At 38.0% G+C, this 26,790-nt stretch overlaps 1 protein-coding gene across 1 annotated transcript in view; it reads right to left on the bottom strand.

Moving 5' to 3' along the window:
* LOC108361180 (UPF0430 protein CG31712-like) overlaps positions 1-22,734 on the bottom strand; it is a 102,251-nt gene extending 79,517 nt beyond the window's left edge. Inside the window, exons 1-2 of the mRNA XM_017613748.1 lie at positions 22,708-22,734; positions 19,132-19,332 (exon numbers count right to left, since the gene is read on the bottom strand). Coding sequence (XP_017469237.1) covers positions 19,132-19,332; positions 22,708-22,734 — 228 coding nt within the window. The remainder of the gene's footprint in view (positions 1-19,131; positions 19,333-22,707) is intronic.
* Positions 22,735-26,790: the final 4,056 nt, after the last annotated feature.

Genomic DNA, 26,790 nt, shown 5'->3' with positions numbered 1-26,790 from the left:
ATGCCCCGACATGCTAGGGTGGTATCCCTGCGGTCGATGTCTGCTTCGATAAGACGATACTGCACGGTGTGGTGCGTGATGAACGCTAAGCCACCACCATTTTCTCGCTCGCGATCTCGACGATGCACGTTGTACCCGGCACAATTCAGCAATGTTGAATTGCTGTGCAACTTCGTGTCTTGGACCGCAGCTATCAGTATACCATGCCTTCCCATAAAGACGGTTATCTCCTCGATCTTGCTCTGAAGCCCGTTACAGTTAAATTGAAGGAGCTTCATGTGGTTCGGGAGACGTGTGGTAAAGCGGGGTGTGAGGGATGTGTGTGGTCGTGTCGTCATTGGCTGTGTGCGCTGCTGAGGTGGTTGCCGCCCTCTGGTGGTGGTGGGTGGCGTCGCGGTTGAGGTTTGCGACCGTGCTGCGCGACACGGGCCCTCGAAGTTCCTCGTCCAGTCTCGCGTGGTGCGCAGACCTGAACATGTCCTAAAGTGGCACCAGCCAACGCAGGTGTTGCACTTGACTGATGTCACATTACGGAATATCCTGGTCTGACATACCGTGCAGATTGTAGGAGGAACCAAGAGTTGTTGGCGGCGGCGTGTGGGTGGTGGCGCGGTAGTGTGTGCTCTGTGGTCTGTCGCGGTTGTGGTGGGGTCTATTGTGTTATGTTGTTGTACTGTGGTGTTTGCGTGGGACTGCTCAGGTGGACTGGGGTTAGCCGTGGAGGCTGCTCTGTTTGAGCAGCAGGGGGCCACTGCCGATGTGTCCGTAGTCCTGAGCAGACTCTGAGGTGACTCCACCCCTCGCAAGCATTGCACTCGACTGAGGTGGAGTTGTGGTGTAGTCGTCTCTGGCATACACAGCAGGTGTAGGTTTCTGGCCCTGGGTTTGACTCACTGCCAGCCCTGAGTAGAAGAAAACGTAGCGAATGTAGCCCTATGGACGAACAACTTCTGAGATACTTCGCCGACCTAAACGGGGTTAGATCGCCGAAACAACAGCCCTTGGTCGGGTAAAACCTGAGTCATTCCGGTACGTAGAACCGGCTGTCGTGGGAATGAGCATCAGAGCATCGTTTGGCGTGGTTCTAAGCGTTCCACTTATGCAGACCATACTGGACCTTTTCACCTTGGTGAAAAGCCTGAGGTTGACCTTTTAATCTTTTTTTTTTTTTTTTTAATATTTAAAAAAAAAGTAGGTATACGGTATATTTTGCTTACCTGCCCATCCTTCTTTGCACGGAAAACTTGTGTTGTGCGCTTAACCGAAAAAAGCACTTAAGCGAATTTTCTTTACTACTTCAATGAGGAAGGTATCCGAATCCCTATGGAACCAAATAATAGAGGAGCACTTAACACGTGGAAATTACTGCAAGTGAAATTTTTTCCAAATGGTATCTAATTACATAGGCCGACAAAATAAGACCGATCTCCTTACCCAGAAACCAGACTATACTTTCCCCCAAGGTTTTCGATGCTGAATTCAAATCTGGCCACTGAATTGCTCTATCACATCAGAATTTTGAGATATTCTAACCTATAACTGCAAAAAATACCGTGTTTGCCCATTTTTGAAGATGTGTATGCAAGCCAGAGTATTTTTTCTCAAAAAAATACAAAAAAGGTGTTAAAGTACAAGTCTTTCTTTGAAATGGCGTTGAGTTTGCTCAAATATCTTTTTGCTTCGCTGAGATATTACAATTTTAAGTTTACGAAAGCTACCGAAATGCTATTTATGATCATGGCCGTAGGACGAACCGATCCCGAGATACGAGCGAAAAGGCGGCGCGCCGCAGCGCAAGGTGAAAATTGTTGCAGCTCTCAGCTAACCTGTGTTGGTTACCCAGAACCCACCACGGGGAGGTGGCGGCACTTCGGATTCCTCCCAAGCCCAACCCAACAAACCAACCATATGTCAGGCTTGTTTTAGTCTGATCTGTATCAAATTTATTGATAAAATCAGATTTTGTACTAAACTTTGGCAGTTGTTGCCTAGATTTCAGTGTAGAGCGTATAAAACGATCACGACACTGGGGGCCAATAACTTTAGATGATGCCTCTGTCACCAGTTTGACGGTTCTCTCGACTGCCACGGTGTGAGAAGGGAATTCACTAAATTTCCATATCTCTGCAGTGCCTCCCGACAACCCTTTTATGAGCTCTTCGTTAGAAACTGAACGAAGATCTGGTGGAACAGTCAAGTTAATAGTCTTCCAGTTAATCATATCGTAATAACTATTAGCTTTGAAATTCAGCTTTGGCACTTTGTTACATCTAACACATCCATTTACATTGTCAGTCTCTGCTTCTCTGGCTGCCAAAAGACGGTCAAGGGCCAACTTTCTGACTTCTACCCGTTCGTCAGTCATCATATTAAGGAAAATATTTTCTGGAAGAGCAAAGAAAGCATTCTGTTCAATGGATGAATCGACAACCTTGCGCAGTTTAGCAGGTANAAAGCTACCGAAATGCTATTTATGATCATGGCCGTAGGACGAACCGATCCCGAGATACGAGCGAAAAGGCGGCGCGCCGCAGCGCAAGGTGAAAATTGTTGCAGCTCTCAGCTAACCTGTGTTGGTTACCCAGAACCCACCACGGGGAGGTGGCGGCACTTCGGATTCCTCCCAAGCCCAACCCAACAAACCAACCATATGTCAGGCTTGTTTTAGTCTGATCTGTATCAAATTTATTGATAAAATCAGATTTTGTACTAAACTTTGGCAGTTGTTGCCTAGATTTCAGTGTAGAGCGTATAAAACGATCACGACACTGGGGGCCAATAACTTTAGATGATGCCTCTGTCACCAGTTTGACGGTTCTCTCGACTGCCACGGTGTGAGAAGGGAATTCACTAAATTTCCATATCTCTGCAGTGCCTCCCGACAACCCTTTTATGAGCTCTTCGTTAGAAACTGAACGAAGATCTGGTGGAACAGTCAAGTTAATAGTCTTCCAGTTAATCATATCGTAATAACTATTAGCTTTGAAATTCAGCTTTGGCACTTTGTTACATCTAACACATCCATTTACATTGTCAGTCTCTGCTTCTCTGGCTGCCAAAAGACGGTCAAGGGCCAACTTTCTGACTTCTACCCGTTCGTCAGTCATCATATTAAGGAAAATATTTTCTGGAAGAGCAAAGAAAGCATTCTGTTCAATGGATGAATCGACAACCTTGCGCAGTTTAGCAGGTAAGTATCTCGACCTTTGGATTGCAGCAAAGAGATGGCGCGAGCCATCTTTGATTGAACTGTGGAATCTTATTGAGAAACACAAAGGTGAGTAAACTGTAAGTATGTACTTGACAAAATCTTTATTTTTTTTGTTGGTTTGTCTGTAGAAATGTATAATCTCAGAATTCTATTTGCACAGGTGAGCCAGCGAGATTTGCACATGTTACCTGGATGCATCGACGCTAAGTCTGAAGAGCATTGACCAGAAATAACAGCTTCTGATATCTTGTAGAGGTAAGCTTGGTCTGTGCTAAGTTGGGTCGGATTAATAACCTCAGAAGGTAATTGGCATGATGGAAAACATTAAAATTTGACGACAGGATACTTCTCGCAATCAGGGAGCAGTTTACCTATGTCGATAGAGAATGTATTTGGACTCCGTGAGACACCACCGATGTGTTCGAAAAGAGCACGAAATGGAAGTTCATTGAAATGTAGAAGACAAACAACCCACTGTAATGGCCTACCTATTTTTTCTTCTAGTTTCCGAATGATTCCACCTTTCCAACCCGTATTCGTGTTGGTGCCATCAGCACCGACAACTTCTAGATGTTCCACATCTACTGAATTGTGTTGTAAATGTTGCCATATAGCTTGCATCTCATCCTCAGCTGACCCGGAAGGAGAGGTGACGTGGCCAAAGTAATGAGAACCAGGTTCCGCTACAAGAGAAATATGTTCCTCTTTGACAGTGTCGCGGTAGTACTTTTCTCCTTCGCGGACTTGAGTGAGTGTATTGTCTTTGCCGCCGTCAAAATACAGCCCGTATACAGAGTCAATACTTTTGGTGTTTTGGAGCTTAATTCCAACACTTTTTTTTGCTCGACTAATCTTGCGTTTGTCAGTGACAAAACTAGCCTGATCCTCTGTTATCAAACCTGCTTTTTTGGCATCCAGAAAGGCAGATGAAACAATCAAGGCCGTTGCTCTGTCACTTAATCCAAATCTTTGGGCAGCTAAAGCAGTGTGTTCTAATAATAGTGTGTTTTGTTTGATCTTAGGAGATGGAAGAGAAAATTCAGCATCAGCATCGTTTTTGGAATAAGCTATGTGCGACGCACCGACATTGTTGTCGTCTGTGTGAGTATCTGGTTGATCTGAATGGTCACGTGTTGTAGCTGATACTTTTCTGGTAAGTTTTGATGTTGAATGACGTTTTGAAAGCTTTTCTTTACGTTCATTTTTCTTTGTAATCTTTTTTGTTTCAGGTAGATCAACACTTCCAATGCGACCGATTCTTCTGGTTCTCTGGTCCAAGAGAAATGGTTGTTCAATGATAGGAACTTTCCTTTTCTTTCTACAATTGCATGAAGAAAAAGAAATGCATTTACAAGCAGCGATGTCAAATAATTCTGCGGCAGAAGAGACAAAGTCGTCTCTTTTAGANACCGACATTGTTGTCGTCTGTGTGAGTATCTGGTTGATCTGAATGGTCACGTGTTGTAGCTGATACTTTTCTGGTAAGTTTTGATGTTGAATGACGTTTTGAAAGCTTTTCTTTACGTTCATTTTTCTTTGTAATCTTTTTTGTTTCAGGTAGATCAACACTTCCAATGCGACCGATTCTTCTGGTTCTCTGGTCCAAGAGAAATGGTTGTTCAATGATAGGAACTTTCCTTTCTTTGTATAATTGCATGAAGAAAAAGAAATGCATTTACAAGCAGCGATGTCAAATAATTCTGTGGCAGAAGAGACAAAGTCATCTCTTTTAGAACGCAAACCTATTTGGTTCCTTAAAAATATTTCTTTAAGTGTCAGAAATTTCTTATGGTATGTGGTGAGCATTTGTAGAACTCTGGTGCGTGAGACTATCGGAATAGATGACTTTTTGAAAATATTTTCAACCTTTTTTGCAACTATTTCTGAAATCTCTTTACTCCTAGGTTCATAGTTGTCGCCTCGGAGTCGCCCTATACGAAATCTTTCAAACTGATAACATAAAAGAACATCCTGGTAACTGGGTGCTTGGACTCAGTGAGATCATACGGATATATGCCAAACACAGGACATTTCTGTCTAAATTTAAATTTAGATGCAGACATGTTGAGTTTTGCGTTCTGTTGAGAGAATGTAAGTAATAGCACTCGGCGAAATCATCCACAAGAGTGACGGAACTCGATGAAAGAATATGAGGAGATCTGTCCGAACGTGTCGAATGGCGCAGGGGAATGAATGTAAGTGATAGCACTCGGCGAAATCAACGACAAGAGTGAAGGAACTCGATGAAAGAATATTTGTGTGGAAACCTGTCCGAACGTGTCGTATGGCGCAGGGGAAAGAATGTAAGTGATAGCACTCGGCGAAATCAACGACAAGAGTGAAGGAACTCGATGAAAGAATATTTGTGTGGAAACCTGTCCGAACGTGTCGTATGGCGCAGGGGAAAGAATGTAAGTGATAGCACTCGGCGAAATCATTCAGAGAGAAGTGTGGCCGCAAGCCGATTTTCTCCTTGCGCTGCGGCGCGCCGCCTTTTCGCTCGTATCTCGGGATCGGTTCGTCCTAAGGCCATGATCATAAATAGCATTTCGTAGCTTATGACGTAAACAACTTTTGTTTCATACATTTTGCCATGACAGGCGTATTTCAGGCGCTAGGTAGGCAATTTCCCGATTTTAGGCAAATTTCCGGATCTTCAAGGCCGGAGTTGGGGTTGAAGATGCACTCCGATCTCAAAACGAAAAATTGCATTGGAATCAGGAAGTACTAAGGCAACTTTTCCGTACTATTAGAAATCTCGAATCGCAAAAAAAAGTCCGGAATCGACCCACCCTAATGTGCAGGTATGTTAAATGCATCTATCGGAGCAGTTTCCTTATAAATGTTAAAAATAATGCCGCTGATGCGCATTTTGTGGTAGGTATCTTAAATGTGCACTTAAGCATAAAGGCAGCAAAGCAAAATATACTGCATATCTAAAATTTTTATATGCGAAGTATAAAAATATGAATTTCAGAAGAAAGGGGGTTTAATCACCTTTACAACGATACCAACTTTTTAAAAATTAGTTTAAAATTTTTTTTTCAATATAAGGTTTTTAATTTTTCGAAGATCTGACGTTTGACACCTTATAGCACCTGTAATACAAGTTTGTACAAAAAGTTATATACCGTTTAAATAAGAGCAAAAGGCGGACCACGTCTATATTTTTACTTTTTAGTAGTTTACATACAATAATCAAAAAAAAATGCTTACCAAAGGTCCAATTCCAAATTCGAAGGTAAATATCTCGATTTCGGAGGCTAGCTTCAAAAATGGAAAAATAACTTTTTTAATTATGACCCAATCTCTTAAAAAAGGTTGGTTTGGTCCAATACCCAGCCAAGAAGGAACGTGGCGCTTTCCAAACATATTGAAACTTTTACCTATCTGTGAATATTTACACCCAGCATACAGTGTTTTTTTCTTTTTCATAACATATTTTTTTGTTAATTTTTTATAGAAATATAGTTCATTTTGCATCAAACGGCCCCAAATTTTGAGTATGCAGTTTTGTAGTTCACTCAATTTCAGTATCATAAAGTGCAAGTTTTTAATGGCTATAAGATACCGTTGATTTTTGAGAAAATTATTTTCGCTGATAATGTTGCGCATTTTCTCCTTATAACGAATGCGTGAGAAAAAGTGCCGAAGAGCGTCAGTATGTAAAAGACTTATTTTGGTGGCTTTACACCTCCTAAACGACCGAAACGATTTTAATGATAATGTTTAGTGGCGCTGGATCCGAGTTAGTCGGAGGCACCTGGGATCAAAGTCAAATTACTCCCATTAAATCAACAATCAGAACCATTGCGGTCCTTGCTTTACGGTGACTAAACAGAATGTGGACCAATGATACTCACCAGTTTAGAAATTGCCACCAACTATACTATACAAATTCAAGGACGATTCACTATCGGGCCGCAAGGACTTCTTCCCGGTATAACGCTATCGTCAGGTTATTTAAGACGGCAATGGAGGATATGCCCTCTGCCGACCACAAAACCAAACGTGAATTGCTGGTGCAAACGTTGGACCAAATGTTTCAATAAAAAATTAATTTTGGGCGGGACGAACTTCGCCGGGTCTGCTAGTTCTATATAAATTTTATACAACAAAAGCAGAGCTTAAGCAAGCAGGGCTGGCTTTTGCCATCGAAGACGGATCTTGTATAGAGAAGCGCCCACTTTTGGATGAATGTTCAATCTGATTAATAGGTTTGCGAATCATAAAAATCTAAACCTTCTATTTGCATTTTATATTGCATATAATTTATGTTTTGTACATATCAGAGTGCTTTCCTTCAGCTATACAATAAAAATTCTATTCATTTTATAGGTTTGTATAAAAGGAACAATATGTAGGAGCTGAACTCATAGTTTCTCGCAGCTGGGACTATTTCAAATATGGCACGTACATTTAATGTACACTCGAAAAATTTTGTACTACCAAAATTATGTAGTATTTCAAATGGAACTGTTTTGTGAATTTCAGTAGATATATAAAAATTTAAAGCACTGCTCGACTTCAGATATATAGAAAAAACGCATCATCAATTATATTGCCTTATTATATATCCGCACTAGTAAACAAAAAAATTTAAATTACTTGTGACAAAATCAAAATTTATTCCTACAAATTTTATTTTTTACACGGTATCTGTTTATCATGACTGCAAATACGCATTTTTATCAAAAATTCTTTTTGATTTGAGTTAGTTTGATATTTTGCTATGAGTCTAGTTCGTTTTTCATTCTTAATATCTTACCAAGAGATTTAATGGGCATAGCAATACGCTGCCCTAAGACTGCAGGAACTAAAAAAGGTTATAACCAAAACTTCCCTAACAAAACGGACTACCGCGTAACTACGCTCACTTTCAGTAAAACGTATCATACTGAGATGCCAAATAGAGAATCATGGTGAAAAGGAGTCCCGGGGCATAAAAATTCGATTCGGTTCTACACCGACGGGTCCAAGCTTGATAGTAGGATAGGAGGAAGAGTATACGCTGAACAACTAGCGCTTGCGTCGTCTTTCCGCCTTTCAGGCTATTTCAGGCCGAACTAGCGGTTATATAAGAAGCTGCTGAAAGTTTACGTCATATAGTGATCATAACATATATAATCTATATTTACTCTGGCAGTCAAGCGTCTATTAGGGGACTTGATTCCGGCACTAAAAATTCGGATACGGTAGCGAACTGCCGCAAGTCCCTCAATGATTTGGTAGAGCAGTTCGCCTTGTATCTGGTATAGTGGACACTGTAACATACCAGAACGAGAAAGCACTTCCGCAACCCTTTCACCGGCCTGGAAGAGGTTAGGCATGCCATTAGCTTCCCGCAAGCGATTAGGAAATTCATGAAAAAATCGCGAAGACTTCTATCCTTTTTGCAGGAATAAGTACGCTAGAAAATTTACCAGCAGCCGCGTGAACCTAACCTAACCCAACCATTGACAAATATCTAATACATTCGATCGTTAAGTAATTTTTACAGGCGAAAGATAAAATGTGCGCCTAATGACTACACGGTTAAAAATTTCGGTTTTAATTTTAAACTTTTTGGACTACATATATGACCAAACTAAATTCAGTTTCAAATACAAACCTTCCAAGTTTATAAAAAAGAGAGCACATATGTTGGGTTTAGAATTTAAACAATTCGGTTTAAATGTTAAACCCAAACATTTTCATAATTAAAAAAAAAAAAAAAAAACAATCTTAAATTTCATGCTCCGTCTGGTTGGGATTGAACCCGGACAGCCTTGGTAGCAACCAATTGTATCAAGCATCTTTGCACACTCAGCTACAGCCACGCATGTAAATGTGCTTTCATATGTTGAGTTTGAATCAACACCACAATTCGCTGTGCAAACATATTCTATTTCGGTTTAGATTTTAAACCAAAGTTTCTATATTTGAAACCTTGAAACTAGAATTAAAACATTTTGGTTTGATTTTTAAACCACGAACTTTTTGGGCTAAAATTTAAACCAGAATATATTAAAAATTGCGTAAAACTATTGACTGGTTTAAAAAGTAGACTATAAAAGTTTAAAAAAGGCAGTAGTCCCAGCGCGGTTTAAAAATTAAACCCAAATTTTTGACCGTGTAACAGCCGCACTCAGAAACGTTACTTTAATTAGCTCTAGCGGGCACTTAACTAATGATCGTTAAGTCTGTTAAGTAAAGCTTCCTCTCAGAGTTAAAAATTATGAAATAAAAAATTTAAGTATGGCCCCAGTTGCGGCCCTTCATTTTTGTGGCATCACTCACTTTTTCGGTCAGTTTGAAACTCATATAGTCGGTCATATAGAAACAAGTATTTATATCATTTTGCGCGCACTGGCTGAACAGACGCAATGGCTGAGCGAGCAGAGCACTGGCGTGCCATTCAAGAGATCCGAGTTCGAGTCCTAGGGCAGGAAAATTTTCTTTCTCCTTTTTTTCTTGTTTAATTTTTATAAACTATCTTTATTGTATTTTTTTTGCTTTTTTGATCTAATTTTCTTTTAATTTATAGATTTTAAATTTAATTCTGGCATCTGTCTTTCAACTCACCTCAGTCTTTCGAGAGACAATAGTCTTTACATTTCGGCAACTATCTTGAAAGCTCTTTTCTGTATATCGAATGAGTAATTGAAAGATGTGCTAATAGTGTTATTATATTTATCGTTTAGCAATTAGTGTTCTCAAAACTAAACGAAATTAAAAAAATATCTTTTTAAAACAGGAAAAACCAAGGCATATTAAACAAGGTAGAAGTGATTTTGACATTTCTCTCTTTTGAACACCGACTATAATGTCAAATGATGAATAACTTTTAACCCTTTTCAAGTTGGCATTTTCTAACTTTCATTAAATATTCAATTGTTTTGAATTGTGTGAAGTTTTTTGTTTGTTTTTCGACCACATGTATTTATAGATACATATACATAAATGAAAAGGAGCAGGAAGAACGAGCGTTACATTGTGTGGAAAGTGGTGCGATACTTTAAGGCGCCTAGTTGCGAAGTTAAAGACTTGGTTGCCTGAAGCCACGGAATTTCAGAACTAAGTAAGAAAATTTTCTTACAAAATTATGCACACATAACCGCGTCAGGACCTAGATTTACACTGATATACATACGGATGTAGAAGAAAACATTAAATCGTTTTTTATAAGTGGGGATGTTTTTTAGAAGTAAATATTTAACTAAACGAGCAAAAACATTGGGCGAATAGAAGCAAAAAAATGTTTAAAATAGTTTCATAAAACATTTATATTCAACAATTTTTATTGAGCTTGAGGCCGTTTTTAATGAAAAACTGATTGTGGAAAAGCAACAATAATTTCAAAAAATGGTAGAAGCGATAGCTATTTCGGAAATCACCACATTTTCTCATCAGACTTCTTCGCTAACACTGTGCTAAGTTCGCCTTGTAAATTATCGTTGCCTTTACCCACTTTTTCATTTGTTAAGCCAACACAATCAAGCGCAGCTATTCCGCTGTAATTTACGCTTGATTTACAAAGCGAACTTAGCACAGTGCGTAGGCAACTGGGTGAGTCAGTGGGATCGTCGCACAGTGGTTGCATTTATATGGGGAGAGCGGCCAAAAATACTTTTAATGGACATATCGGGATAAAATTTTTACCCTAAGGTCTGTTAAGAGTAAAAACTGTAATATGTAAAAGTGGGCGGGGTTGGACACGCCCAGTCATGTNTAGTCTTTACATTTCGGCAACTATCTTGAAAGCTCTTTTCTGTATATCGAATGAGTAATTGAAAGATGTGCTAATAGTGTTATTATATTTATCGTTTAGCAATTAGTGTTCTCAAAACTAAACGAAATTAAAAAAATATCTTTTTAAAACAGGAAAAACCAAGGCATATTAAACAAGGTAGAAGTGATTTTGACATTTCTCTCTTTTGAACACCGACTATAATGTCAAATGATGAATAACTTTTAACCCTTTTCAAGTTGGCATTTTCTAACTTTCATTAAATATTCAATTGTTTTGAATTGTGTGAAGTTTTTTGTTTGTTTTTCGACCACATGTATTTATAGATACATATACATAAATGAAAAGGAGCAGGAAGAACGAGCGTTACATTGTGTGGAAAGTGGTGCGATACTTTAAGGCGCCTAGTTGCGAAGTTAAAGACTTGGTTGCCTGAAGCCACGGAATTTCAGAACTAAGTAAGAAAATTTTCTTACAAAATTATGCACACATAACCGCGTCAGGACCTAGATTTACACTGATATACATACGGATGTAGAAGAAAACATTAAATCGTTTTTTATAAGTGGGGATGTTTTTTAGAAGTAAATATTTAACTAAACGAGCAAAAACATTGGGCGAATAGAAGCAAAAAAATGTTTAAAATAGTTTCATAAAACATTTATATTCAACAATTTTTATTGAGCTTGAGGCCGTTTTTAATGAAAAACTGATTGTGGAAAAGCAACAATAATTTCAAAAAATGGTAGAAGCGATAGCTATTTCGGAAATCACCACATTTTCTCATCAGACTTCTTCGCTAACACTGTGCTAAGTTCGCCTTGTAAATTATCGTTGCCTTTACCCACTTTTTCATTTGTTAAGCCAACACAATCAAGCGCAGCTATTCCGCTGTAATTTACGCTTGATTTACAAAGCGAACTTAGCACAGTGCGTAGGCAACTGGGTGAGTCAGTGGGATCGTCGCACAGTGGTTGCATTTATATGGGGAGAGCGGCCAAAAATACTTTTAATGGACATATCGGGATAAAATTTTTACCCTAAGGTCTGTTAAGAGTAAAAACTGTAATATGTAAAAGTGGGCGGGGTTGGACACGCCCAGTCATGTGAAAAATAATAGGGACACGACATTGTGACCAGTTTCGGCAATTTTTTTTTGTTTGTTTAATGTTTATTTGTTTTTTTGTATATGTCGAAATTTCAAACTTTGTAAAAAAATAGGAAAATTCAACAAAATTTTAAAACAACACCAAACTTTTTAATAAGAACTTTTAGAAAAAGTCTGGGTGTGCAGTTTTATAGCCAAATCGCAAAAACATGCAATCGAGGAAATTGTGCATTTTGAATTAGAAAATTAGATAAACCAAGAAGTAAACATGAAAAAAAACTGTAGAAAATAAAAGGCTTGGGTTACGTTATGGAATACCTTGCGAGTCTCTGCAGGTCGATGCATCTACACTGAACATTTTTATAATCTTAAAATATTACCAAACAATATGTAAATAAATATATTGAGGGCCGATAGGGGAAAAACACTTATAACATTACCTAAATACTTGAAAGACGAACCAAGAAACACACAAAATCCTATTTTTCTAAAACAACGATTTGCATAAAACACAACACGAATTATCTAAAAGTTGAATTGTTGAAATAAAGTCAATACCTTTATGCACAATATCGATGGCATACAATTTTAATTCACTCGACCTTTCACAATATTTGAATTACGTTAAATCCAATTCAATTTTCAGCGTGCTGACGCTGTACAAATAAAACGAACAATTGGTGACACTTTTGTTGCTTTTTTCAGAAACAACCATTAGAATGAAAACAAAAAATATATGACAACGTGAAGTTTGGACAAAAAACTGATTGACAAGCCTATTTTGGTTCAAAAATTTTTACATACATTATTTTAATTTTGGCCTATGGCAGCAACCTCTGTGCGTCGCACAGTGGCCAATTTTTCGAAAAAGCTGGCCAAAAGTCGAAGCGTGGTACAGTTGTAATCAAACCTTGTGTATTCGTCTTTATTTTGGTTGCTGGTTTTAAATTTCACCACATAATTTCGAAATTCAAAATGGCGGATCCATAATGGCTGCTGTGTACGCTTAAAATAATCAGATTTTTAGCAAAACTAAGGTAGTTACGTATAAAAGGTCATGTTTTCTGCCTTTTTGTTATATAATGTGATGTAGCGATTCCGCAGGGTTCAAGCCCAGTTTCCGACCAACATCAAAAAATAAGAAACAAACAAGTTTTTTGTAATAAAGTCGCCCTTTGGCAGGCAATGGCAAACCCCCGAGTGTATTCAGCCACGAAGAACAGCTTCTCATAAAAATAAAATCCCCGTTCGGATTCGGCGTAAAACTGTTGGTCCCTCCCCTTTGTGCGCCAACATCAAGGCGCACGCCACAAATCGGAAGAGAAGCTCGGACAAACACTAACGAGGTCTTAATGTTTGTTTCTAAAAATCTTGATGTTCAAATTTACACGGGAACTGCGGGATTTTGAATGAATCAATAAACAAGACATACATATTTGTTGGTACAGGAATATATTTTTAAGATAACAATTTTATACACCGTCAGACTCGCAGTCATCTGAAGTATCCAAGCTCATATCTATATTTTCAGATGGCAATTCCGCATCCGCATTTACAACAGTTGATAATAATTTAATGGCNTGATAATTTTATACACCGTCAGACTCGCAGTCATCTGAAGTATCCATGCTCATATCTATATTTTCAGATGGCAATTCCGCATCCGCATTTACAACAGTTGATAATAATTTAATGGCATCTGACGACAGTTTATGATTTTGTTTTGGTAGGTTTAAATGTAAACTTGAAATGACAGGGTCCGAGGATACAAGCAGCCGATATTTTTTAATATTCTTATTCCTTAACTCTTGGGCTTCTTCGGAAAGTTGCCCAATTGGCAGGGGTGCCCATTCAATAATGAGAGGCCCATGGATGAGCACTCTAATATAGTAGTACTTTCTGACATCATTTAAATTCTAAAAACATCCAATCTTTAAAACATCAAAATCTTGACAGAAATANTAACCAAGGTGGATGGGAAAAACGTCAATATATATGAAAAAGAAAGTTAGACCGCCCATCTCGACCACTCTCGTATCTATTTTCCTAATCCATCATAATGATTAACAAAAAAAATCAATCCGTGAATATCTATGTCTTACGTCAGTTTTTAGATGGCGTAACAATGAAAAAACGTGTTTTACATACTCTAGATTACAATGTCCATGAGCGGATGCTTGAAAACTGTTATTTTTTTTAAAGATAATACCACGATTTTAACAACGACGAAAACCCTAATTTGCGAAAAGTTTAGAGCGAATTGCTAGCAACAGTCACTTCGATCTCCTGTAACACTAAATGCCTTAAGAGAATCGACTTGTTGTCTCATAACGATACGCCATAGAGCCCGCCCTAACAATATAAGATGGTTATACATACGAATGCACCAATTTTTTTTTGGACTTTTGGCCAGGGTTTTCCGAAAATTGGCCACTGTGCGTCGATTCGAATCCTACTGAAAGAAGTCTAATGAGGAAATGTGCTGATTTCCGAAGTAGCTATCACTTCTACCATTTTTTTCAAATTATTGTTGCTTTTCCACAATAAGTTTTTCATTAAAAACGGCCTCAAGCTCAATAAAAATTGTTGAATCTAATTGTTATAGGGGCATAAAATAACAAAAACAAATAAAACATTTATTTCATTTAATTACGTGGTTTCCTTTATGAGGTATTATTTTCTGTATATGTGCATATAAGATTCGAATGCAGCTAAAATTCTTTGAAGGTAATATTGAAGTAATCCTTAGAATTAGTATACGTACATACATATGTATGTATTTATGCTGATGCATTTCCGTGGTGAAATTATAAGCAGGTGAAGTAATAAAAAAGCTTTCTCACTTTATTTTCCTGACATGCACCTCATAGGGTAAATTTGTTTGTTTACAGTTTTTTGACATTATAACTAGCTACAAGAGAGTTCGAGCTAGTTGTCACTTCTACCTTGTTAAATATGCCTTCAAAATCATTCGTTAAAAAGTTAAGTAAAGGTTTTTCTTTACTTAACTTTAATGTTCATTGAATGCCGTTAACGAATCATTAACTGAGGCCCCTATTATGAATTACATTCGATCTTCGACTGTGGTCGAAAGTGCTGATCGAACGAATTTTGATTTGGTATTAGGGCGCTCATTCTATGAAGAATAGCGCCATTGTGAGCTTCGCTCGTTTATGTTGTTCACAATAGCATATTTTCCACCGCTGAGAAGCTTTGTTTACAAATCGAGCAAACTAAATAATGTGCTTATACATATTTACGTAAATTTGTGCAAATTAAAATGAAATAAAAAAGAAAGCAAGTTTATAAAAACGTGGTAAAAATTAGTACAACGAAGTTCTGGGGTTCAACGATTCGTCAGAGGATGAGAGTNTAGGCGCACGCCATAAATCGGTAGAGAATTCGAGGTCTTAATGTTTGTTTCTAAAAATCTTGATGTTCAAATTTACACGGGAACTGTGGGATTTTGAATGAATCAATAAACAAGACATACATATTTATTGGTACAGGAATATATTTTTATGATAATTTTATACACCGTCAGACTCGCAGTCATCTGAAGTATCCATGCTCATATCTATATTTTCAGATGGCAATTCCGCATCCGCATTTACAACAGTTGATAATAATTTAATGGCATCTGACGACAGTTTATGATTTTGTTTTGGTAGGTTTAAATGTAAACTTGAAATGACAGGGTCCGAGGATACAAGCAGCCGATATTTTTTAATATTCTTATTCCTTAACTCTTGGGCTTCTTCGGAAAGTTGCCCAATTGGCAGGGGTGCCCATTCAATAATGAGAGGCCCATGGATGAGCACTCTAATATAGTAGTACTTTCTGACATCATTTAGATTCTAAAAACATCCAATCTTTAAAACATCAAAATCTAGACAGAAATAATTTTTTACATAATTTAAATCTTTTAAACATAAAAAAATTAAGAATCGCGTATAAAAACTGGGGTCCAAACTACAGTGGCGGCTTGTGGCAGGTGGTTTTAACCAAGGTGGATGGGAAAAACGTCAATATATATGAAAAAGAAAGTTAGACCGCCCATCTCGACCACTCTCGTATCTATTTTCCTAATCCATCATAATGATTAACAAAAAAAATCAATCCGTGAATATCTATGTCTTACGTCAGTTTTTAGATGGCGTAACAATGAAAAAACGTGTTTTACATACTCTAGATTACAATGTCCATGAGCGGATGCTTGAAAACTGTTATTTTTTTTAAAGATAATACCACGATTTTAACAACGACGAAAACCCTAATTTGCGAAAAGTTTAGAGCGAATTGCTAGCAACAGTCACTTCGATCTCCTGTAACACTAAATGCCTTAAGAGAATCGACTTGTTGTCTCATAACGATACGCCATAGAGCCCGCCCTAACAATATAAGATGGTTATACATACGAATGCACCAATTTTTTTTTGGACTTTTGGCCAGGGTTTTCCGAAAATTGGCCACTGTGCGTCGATTCGAATCCTACTGAAAGAAGTCTAATGAGGAAATGTGCTGATTTCCGAAGTAGCTATCACTTCTACCATTTTTTTCAAATTATTGTTGCTTTTCCACAATAAGTTTTTCATTAAAAACGGCCTCAAGCTCAATAAAAATTGTTGAATCTAATTGTTATAGGGGCATAAAATAACAAAAACAAATAAAACATTTATTTCANTCTTATTCCTTAACTCTTGGGCTTCTTCGGAAAGTTGCCCAATTGGCAGGGGTGCCCATTCAATAATGAGAGGCCCATGGATGAGCACTCTAATATAGTAGTACTTTCTGACATCATTTAGATTCTAAAAACATCCAATCTTTAAAACATCAAAATCTAGACAGAAATAATTTTTTACATAATTTAAATCTTTTAAACATAAAAAAATTAAGAATCGCGTATAAAAACTGGGGTCCAAACTACAGTGGCGGCTTGTGGCAGGTGGTTTTAACCAAGGTGGATGGGAAAAACGTCAATATATATGAAAAAGAAAGTTAGACCGCCCATCTCGACCACTCTCGTATCTATTTTCCTAATCCATCATAATGATTAACAAAAAAAATCAATCCGTGAATATCTATGTCTTACGTCAGTTTTTAGATGGCGTAACAATGAAAAAACGTGTTTTACATACTCTAGATTACAATGTCCATGAGCGGATGCTTGAAAACTGTTATTTTTTTTAAAGATAATACCACGATTTTAACAACGACGAAAACCCTAATTTGCGAAAAGTTTAGAGCGAATTGCTAGCAACAGTCACTTCGATCTCCTGTAACACTAAATGCCTTAAGAGAATCGACTTGTTGTCTCATAACGATACGCCATAGAGCCCGCCCTAACAATATAAGATGGTTATACATACGAATGCACCAATTTTTTTTTGGACTTTTGGCCAGGGTTTTCCGAAAATTGGCCACTGTGCGTCGATTCGAATCCTACTGAAAGAAGTCTAATGAGGAAATGTGCTGATTTCCGAAGTAGCTATCACTTCTACCATTTTTTTCAAATTATTGTTGCTTTTCCACAATAAGTTTTTCATTAAAAACGGCCTCAAGCTCAATAAAAATTGTTGAATCTAATTGTTATAGGGGCATAAAATAACAAAAACAAATAAAACATTTATTTCATTTAATTACGTGGTTTCCTTTATGAGGTATTATTTTCTGTATATGTGCATATAAGATTCGAATGCAGCTAAAATTCTTTGAAGGTAATATTGAAGTAATCCTTAGAATTAGTATACGTACATACATATGTATGCATTTATGCTGATGCATTTCCGTGGTGAAATTATAAGCAGGTGAAGTAATAAAAAAGCTTTCTCACTTTATTTTCCTGACATGCACCTCATAGGGTAAATTTGTTTGTTTACAGTTTTTTGACATTATAACTAGCTACAAGAGAGTTCGAGCTAGTTGTCACTTCTACCTTGTTAAATATGCCTTCAAAATCATTCGTTAAAAAGTTAAGTAAAGGTTTTTCTTTACTTAACTTTAATGTTCATTGAATGCCGTTAACGAATCATTAACTGAGGCCCCTATTATGAATTACATTCGATCTTCGACTGTGGTCGAAAGTGCTGATCGAACGAATTTTGATTTGGTATTAGGGCGCTCATTCTATGAAGAATAGCGCCATTGTGAGCTTCGCTCGTTTATGTTGTTCACAATAGCATATTTTCCACCGCTGAGAAGCTTTGTTTACAAATCGAGCAAACTAAATAATGTGCTTATACATATTTACGTAAATTTGTGCAAATTAAAATGAAATAAAAAAGAAAGCAAGTTTATAAAAACGTGGTAAAAATTAGTACAACGAAGTTCTGGGGTTCAACGATTCGTCAGAGGATGAGAGTTTAGTGAACTGACCAGCTTTATGATTTGTTCTCAGAGATCGTGCCAACTGAGTACTGGGATTTTCCTTCACAAGTAAAGCAGCCTTGCGAGCTTGCGTTTTGTATTCACGACGTTAAAACTGCATGAAATTGATAAAAAAAAATTGTTTAAAATTAGTGTCTACCCGCAAAAAGTAAGAAAACAAATGCAAAATCATACATTTTTCACAATTTTCTAACACTTCGCTACCCCATCGAAAGCAAAATTCTGTTCCGACAGAAAATTCGATACTCAACGAAAATTTCGACACGGTTGCATAGCTCATAATACGAATTTCACTTTCGATCTTCGATCTTCGATAACCAGCGAAGATCGAAAATCGAATGCAACTCATAATAAGGGCCTGACTCTGAGAGGGAATTTTTTCAAATCGTTACTGAGGGACACCTTAAGTAATCATTATTATTATTAACTTTTAGCTCTTGATAAATATTATTTTCGGTAAATTAAAAATTTTGATAAAAAACTCCTCCTTGCCTCTTTACGAACGCGATGTGTCGTAAGCAAATTTGTAGTAAACTATGTTTTTATTATTTTGTATTATTATTTAATGGTGACGAAAAATGTAGCTTTCCTAACTTTAACAAATCTAGAATCAGCGACCTGAATATGTTATAGAAATATGAATGTCATTCTTGCCTTTTTAGGCCGTCGGTCAGTGTAATAGTTTTTTAGGCATACCTCCCTATGTCGAGCCTCCTCCCGAATACGTTCTCGTTGTTGTTCCAACTCAAACATTAACTCCAGCTCCATTTCGGATTTCGCGGCTTCTACACGACAAATTACTTCTTTTTCGATTTCATCTTTACGTCTTATTAACTCCTCCTCAACTCGTTTCTTGACCAGCAGCTCAATGCGCTTACTTGTTTCGTCTTTAATTATCTATAATAAAAACAATGCCGTCAGTACAATTTTGAATAAATATTATTAGTTAAGTTCCTACATTATTTATCTAACTATGTTGCACATTTTTTAAAAACTTTCAGTTTATATTCAACAATTTTTATGAGCTCGAGGCCGTATTAAATGCAAACTTATTGTGGAAAAACAACAATAATTTGAAATAATACGGCCTCGAGCTCATAAAAATTGTTGAATATAATTGTTATAAGGCCATAAAAATAACAAAAAACAAAAAACTTTCAGTTTATTCAAAATATGTTCACCCTTGGGCGAAATAATAGAAACCATATTTTGATCAGTTTGGCTATGTTTCTTTTCATTATTTTATATTTTTTTTATAAAAGTGCAGCCCATTATCAAACAAAGTTGGTTGAATAAGGAAAATGAATTAGCAACAAGAGTTTACGGGATGTACATAGCTCAGTGGTTAACGCTTCTGACTTTGAACATCGATTACGCAGGTTCGATCCCTGCTGAAATCTAGAAAAAAGAAGTCTGATGAAGAGATGTGGTGATCTCCGAAATAGCTGCAATAACTTCTACCGCTTAGACTTTGCTGCTTTTTCAATTTTTCCTAATAAACAATCGTGGTATAAAGCTCAATAAAAAATATTAAAAATAAAATGTTAATAAGCCACAATAACATTGACAAAAGCCATATAATTCACAATTCAAACTTTGTGCCAAAATTATAAAAATTCTGCGAAAATTCACCTAAATCTTAAACTTTTCAATCAGGTTTTTTTAGAATTTTTATTTAGTATGCAGTTTTATAGCAGATTGAATAAAGCACTATAATAAAGTGTAAGTTTTAAGTTGCTAGAAAATCGGATTGATTTTTGGAAATTTTTTTCTCGCATTTTCTTCCATACAAGGTATCTGACAATTTTTTCATATGGGTGTTTCCATAAAAATGTAAACCGAAAACGCAAACGAGTTCAAACTTTAAATTTCGTATTCAGATGGCGAAAAAATGTTATGAAAACGCGAAACGGTGGAGAGAAGAACTGAATAAATTAAATAAAAGATTAAATTATATATGTGTTACTAGTAAAAATATTTTATTGGGGAAAAATTTGTTACGTCCGTTATCATATTTTAATTCTAAATTATACCAACAACGAATTGTTTATTAAAAATGAATTGGTTGTAATGGTCCGTAATTTAACTTTATTTACAGAATGTTTAAAGAAGGAAAACCTCACAGAATTTGCAAAGTTTTGCCTATTTTTACATGTACTCTGAAACAACTTCTATTTTTGTCCATTATTAGCTTCTTTTCATCGATGTTCTCGACGCCAGTGTTCCAAGGGCAACTTATATTTTTGTCAAGCAAAGGATGGTATAAAAGTTACACAACGGCAATTATTTTTTTTAAGTGTCTTCCGTTTTCCTATGATTTATTTAACTCTAAAGTCGTACGAATGTCACGACCGACGTCATGGAAACACAGATATGGAAAAAATGCGTATTACAATTAAAAAAAAAAAAAACAAATTATCAAAACTTACACTTTATTACTATCCCAGTAAATTTAGATCAAATTGGTACGAAAAAAGCAAAATATTTGTTGTAGGGAACTTTTAATGCAGTTTACTTCTATTTGACAAGTAGATCATGGATCCACAGTGTTTCCGTTAAATTTCATATGGGAACATTCCGCCATCTTGGATTTTAGGTTTTTTTTTGGATTTTTTGCGATTTACATTTTTCGCAAAAAAGGTTACAAACAAATTTGTAGAAAATTAGATTGCCATTTGCAAGAAGTGCGAAAAATTTATACATTGTCACGGTTTCCGCCATTTTTCAACAATTTCTATTGAAAATACGTAGGGTATTAAAATTCCAAAGTTGTACAGAATTTCATTTTTCATATATATAGTATATGTATATCCCTCTAATGCCCGTTTTTTAAATAGCGAACGTAGAATTTGCAACTAAACGTTTTTGGATTAATTTGGGCTACTGATTATAAAAAAAAAATTCTTTGAGCCAGGTTTAGCTGTGATATGAAAACATTAATCTGAGGCACTCATAAAGAAATCTCTGCTCCATAGCTCAAGTGGCCTTTACTCAAAACACATTTCAAAATAATAATAGATAAGCATACCTGTTAGAAACTAAAGTTATTCAGCCTCATTGCGAGTGTCGTGTCGTTTGCAAGTCGTTTTTCGAGAGTCGAGTCGTATTGAAAATTGCATGACATTGCCTTAAATTTGCTCTCGACTAGTAAATTAAAACGAAAAAAGTTGGCAGTAGTGTATAATGAGGCTGATTATTGCGTTAGAGAAACTCAGAACCAAAACAGAATGGATCTTTGATAATACAGCATTTACCAGCATAACTTTTTTTGTTGCAAATGTACATGACTTTTGCAAAGTGGAACGAAAGTGATTAAAGTAAACTTTTGATAGCTTGCAAAGCTTCTGGAAATGTTTTGCCATTAGCCAGTGCCATTTTTGAGAATACCGCATAGAGGCGGGCTTCGGCATTACATTGTTAGGGCGGGTCAGTTTTTTCGACAATATTCTAAAAAAAAAAGGCCCAGAAATGCGCATACAGCTTTCAAACATTATATCGAACTACTATTTTATACAATAACACAGGTTTACAGAAAAAATTTTCAATGGATGCCACTATCCAATTTCTATGTAGAATTATTCGGTGACTCCGAAAATCGAGTTAATGTTTTTTTCTATGAATACATTTTCGAGATATTTGCAATTTACCGTAATTCAGCTTAAAACAAAAAGTGGTTCCACTTAATCACGTATATCTTACGAACAAATTTCACAATCTTAAAATGAAATACGTCAAATCAAAGCTAATACAATTCTCCATAAACATTTATACATCACTTTCCGATCGTACAGAATTCTGACAAATTAATTACTCATTCCAGTTTTTTTTTTTAACAAAGAAAGTAAAAAATCAAACATTAACAGAAGAAAAATTTCAAAAATAACTTTTTCGCATTCGTGCTAAAGCCCGTTCTGTTTCAATCAAGTTACTAATGAAGGATAGCGAGGGATAAATAAAGAAGTAATGAATGGTCAAATGAAAATACGCATACAATTTTTGTATGAAAAATGAGCAGGAAAGGAAGTTACTCATACGCTACCAAATATGGAAGATTTAGACAAAAACAGCAAACACAAACTGAAACCGAAACAAAACTGATGACGAACACTGGAACACTGGACAATCGACTTTGGCACTTCCTTATCGGAACCCGGGCCACGTCGTTACGGAGTCCGATGAGGACACCCTTCTTGCCTGCAGTCAGGAGACAATCAAAAGTGTTCCCGGTTGTTCCAACCATAGTACATCAGAAGCACAAGCAGCAAAACATACCACATCTAAGGATGCCAAGCCAGTCATCCCTACCCGCCACGACTTCCGTCTTCCTCCAAAGCTGCCGGCAGTACCAACAACAACGACAACAACAACGACGGCGGGAGCAGGGGGGAAGAAGAAACATAAAAAGTCCCTGAGCCAAATCAGGAAAAGCCGCTCCCAGAGGTCGGTCTACATGCTAGATAAAATATCAGGCAATTCAGCTCCAAGCGGCTCCTATGAGTTGAAGGGGGTTGATTACTATAAAAAGGTGGTTGAGGAATATGAGAGCTCCTTGAAAGAGAAGCAATCAGCAAACCCCAATCGACCTGAAATAAAGCAAAAAGGCGAATCTCAAGAGAGAAACCTTTCCACCAACGACAGCACTGCCGGCAGAGAGAGCAAGAAGCCTAAACAGGCTTCTTCATTTGACCCCGGCCCGCTGCAACCCCACTTTAGTGACTCGTCCTCGATAACCCGGTGGGTCCCCATCCGGAGTTTGATTCCTCTGGATCCTTTCGAGGATACAGGGTTATCAGATGCGCGGACCAAGCTTCTTTGGACTTCTTAGCTGGGTGCGTCGCTAAAATAAACGAAGCATTCGTCGGCCTTTAACTAAGGCTGATTCCAGCTAAGGACGTCCCTCAGAGGCCACGTGCACGTATCTGGTTACCCCCCATGAAAGAACCAGGCGAGAAACTTCTGAGGTGCCTAAAGCTCGCACGCAAACACATACCGTGTATAGCAGACTGGCAGCATATAAAAGTTGAGCAGCCAAATAAAACCAGCAGACCTATTCTCTTGGCCATTTGCGAAGAATCTATTGAGGCTCTGTCAAAGGCGGACAACAAAATTCGCTTTGGCATCCGCATGGCCATGATGAAGATTTTTGAACACGACAAGGCTCCTGATGAAGACGACACAGAGGAGGTCGACGATGCCAATATGTGCGACAGATAATCTGCCAATCCTTTTCGAAGAGGGAAAGCATCTACGTCAGCCTAATCCACTCTCCATGTACTCTCTTTTATAGTGGTAACACAGGTAAACCGAGAGCATGCATTATAATCCAAAAAGGTATTAATGCATTGCCTACCTGGCTCATGACAGGGACGCCCCACCCGACGCAGTGGAACAATTTATCGCACAAAATCAGTGGGAGCAAATTCTGATAGGATGCGACGCAAACGCGAGGCACACTATCTGGGGGAGTTCCACGATAAACAGCAGAGGTGAGTCTCTCTTACACTTTATATTGAATCCAAACCTGAGTATATGCAATAAAGGAGAGAGTCCGAAATTTATATTTCCCAGCTCCGAAAGATTTGCGGGATGGGAAGAGGTACTGGACTTAACCCTAGCAACAGATGGTATTTTCGTCGATGACTGGAGAGTATCCCGTGAAACATCCATGTCGGATCATTGTTGGATACTCTTCAGCATTCGCGGTAAACCCACTACCACTTCCATATTTCGTAATCCGAGAAAAACTATATGGCCAAAATTTGTCAGGCTAACGTCAGGTAACCTAGATAGCAGTAAATCAAAAGAGATTACAACTGCTGTAAAACTAGACAACACAGGATAAGCTGGAAAAAACTCTAGCCATAGCTTAAAAAAATCCACTCCTGTAAGCGTCCTTAAGAAAAAATCCCCTCCATGGTGGACGCGGGAGCTTAGGGAGCACAGGTCAAATCTCAGAAAAATCTTTAACGAGTGCTACAGAACAAAACTGTGGCAGCCATACAAAGATGAATTAAGGCAGTACAAAAAATTAGTAAATAAAGCTAAAGCGGACTCTTGGCAGTCCTATTGCACATCCATAGAGAACTGTAGGCATTCCGCCAGACTAAGCAAAGTTTTACCCAAGGAACACACAAACTCCAACCTTATTAAGGGGGAGGGTGGTGCATGGACAAGGGCTGCGGATACTGGCTGCGATCAGAAGCCAAAAACATGGCCTCATACAAATCGTCAGCAACTCTCAAAATAGTTACTCGACTCAATCGTAGACAAGGAAAAAATTAAGTTCGCTATAAACAAATTCTCCCCATACAAATCACCTGGCCCAGATGGCATCATTCCGATAATGCTCCAGAAATTACAGGAACCTATGGTATCCTGGCTGGAAAGGGCTATAAAGCCAGTATTAGCTTGACATACATTCCGGAAGGCTGGAAAATAGTCAAAGTTATCTGCAATCACAAACCGGGAAGAAGAAATCACGAAAAAGCAAAAGACTTCCGACCAATAAGTCTTACATACTTCCTGCTAAAGGTATTGGAAAGACTTTTAGACCTACATGTAAGGCATTTTCTGGGAAATTCCAAACTTTCCAAAGCTCAGCATACATACATTAAGGGCAGGTCAACTGAAACTGCCCTTCATGAAGTCGTGGGCACCATAGAAAAATCACTCCATTACAAGCAGTACACTTTGGCGGCATTCCTCGACATAGAGGGGGCACATCACAATCGAAGCAATTGTTCGATCTCTTGTGAAGGTGGGAATGTCTGACCACATATGCAAGTGGTGGATCGAACAAATGCTCAGAAACAGAATCGTAATTTCAACCATTGGTTCAGTAACGCTATCCCGTTATGCAAATAGAGGCACTACCCAAGGGGGATTTCTGTCTCCGCTACTATGGGTGGTGGTACTGAACGACATTCTGCTGGATCTCAACAAAGGTGGAGTGAAAGCAGTAGCATATGCAGATGTAGTGGTGGTGGTATCAGGTCTCTTCCCCTCAACTTATAGTCCTAGAGGGAGCTTTGCTCCGGCTAAACACCTGGGCCACAAAAAGTGGACTGGGTGTCAAACCCTAGCAAGACGGAACTGATGCTGTTCACCAATAAAACAAAAATACCACAATTCAGGCTCCCCTCCCGTAATGGAACGACTCTCACATTGTCCTCCGAGGCTAAATACTTGGGTGTCGTATTAGATACCAAACTGAGCTAGAGGGAAACAATCATATTATATACCTCCTAAGACAGATTTCAGGAAAAGCTTTCAGGTGGTTTCCTTCAAGACGGGATTGAAGTAGGGCAGGAAAGTCGAGGAGAATTCCACTGAAATCTATACTGACGGGTCCAAAATGGACTGTGGTGTGGGTGTGGGGGTGTTCTGTGAAACGCTGAATGTCTCTCTCGTTTCGACTACCTAACTTTGCTAGCATCTTCCAAGCGGAAGTACTGGGCATCGAAAGGGCCTGTAAAGCACTAGAGAGGAACTGCGTAGGTGTACGAAAGCATACATTTTTTCAGATAGCCAAGCGACACTTCTGACACTTGCCTCACCGATAACAAAATCCAAATCAGCCAGAGATTTCAAATGTGCGTTAAGTCGGCGGCCGAGTTAATAGACATCACTCTCATCTGGGTTCCCGGCCATTGGAACATACACGGAAATGAGAGGGCTGAGGATTTGGCTAAGGCTGGAGCATCTTTGGATGAATCCGAAGCAAAAACTATAAATTGTCCACTCGCACTCATCAAAAGGGAACTGCATCTGCAAATTCACACGTATGGCTGATACACGTTGGAACAACCTTCAAACCTGCAAAACTGCGAGGAACATATGGCCGCACTATGACAAGCGAAAGACAGAAGAACTTCTCAAGAGGGCGAGGAAAGATATAATTAAATTAATAGCCACGATAACGGGACATTGGAGCATTGGTAAACATGCAGCTAAAATGGGCCTTCCGTATAACCCTCCGAGCCGTAGCCGTGATCTTGTGGGAAATAAAGAAACTATCCTTCACTATCTTTGTGAGTGCCCAGCATTGGCACAAATAAGGCAGATCACACTCGGGAGTTTTTTCATCCAAAATCTTGGGGAAATTTCCAAATTTACCCTTACTACCCTAAATAGATTCATCGGAAAATCCAAATGGTTTGACAAACCCAACGAATCATGAAAGCAGATAAAATCCGGGGTCCCAGAGAAAGCGTATCAAAACGGTGCTTTCAGCACTAATTGGGTCCTGGGAATGTACCCAGGCGACGCACAGTGGGCGATTTGGGGGAAAAATTTTTCAAAATCAATTGGCGCCTCTCAGAGGTGAGATGCATCAACGATTTTTTGTTTCGTGTA

The sequence above is a fragment of the Rhagoletis zephyria genome, unplaced genomic scaffold, assembly GCF_001687245.7.
Source record: "Rhagoletis zephyria isolate East Lansing unplaced genomic scaffold, Rhagoletis_zephyria_1.1 Rzeph_scaffold_00708, whole genome shotgun sequence".
NCBI classification, from domain to species: Eukaryota; Metazoa; Arthropoda; class Insecta; order Diptera; family Tephritidae; genus Rhagoletis; species Rhagoletis zephyria.
Note: the sequence above shows the minus strand (reverse complement) of the source record. Positions and strands in the feature narration are given on the sequence as shown.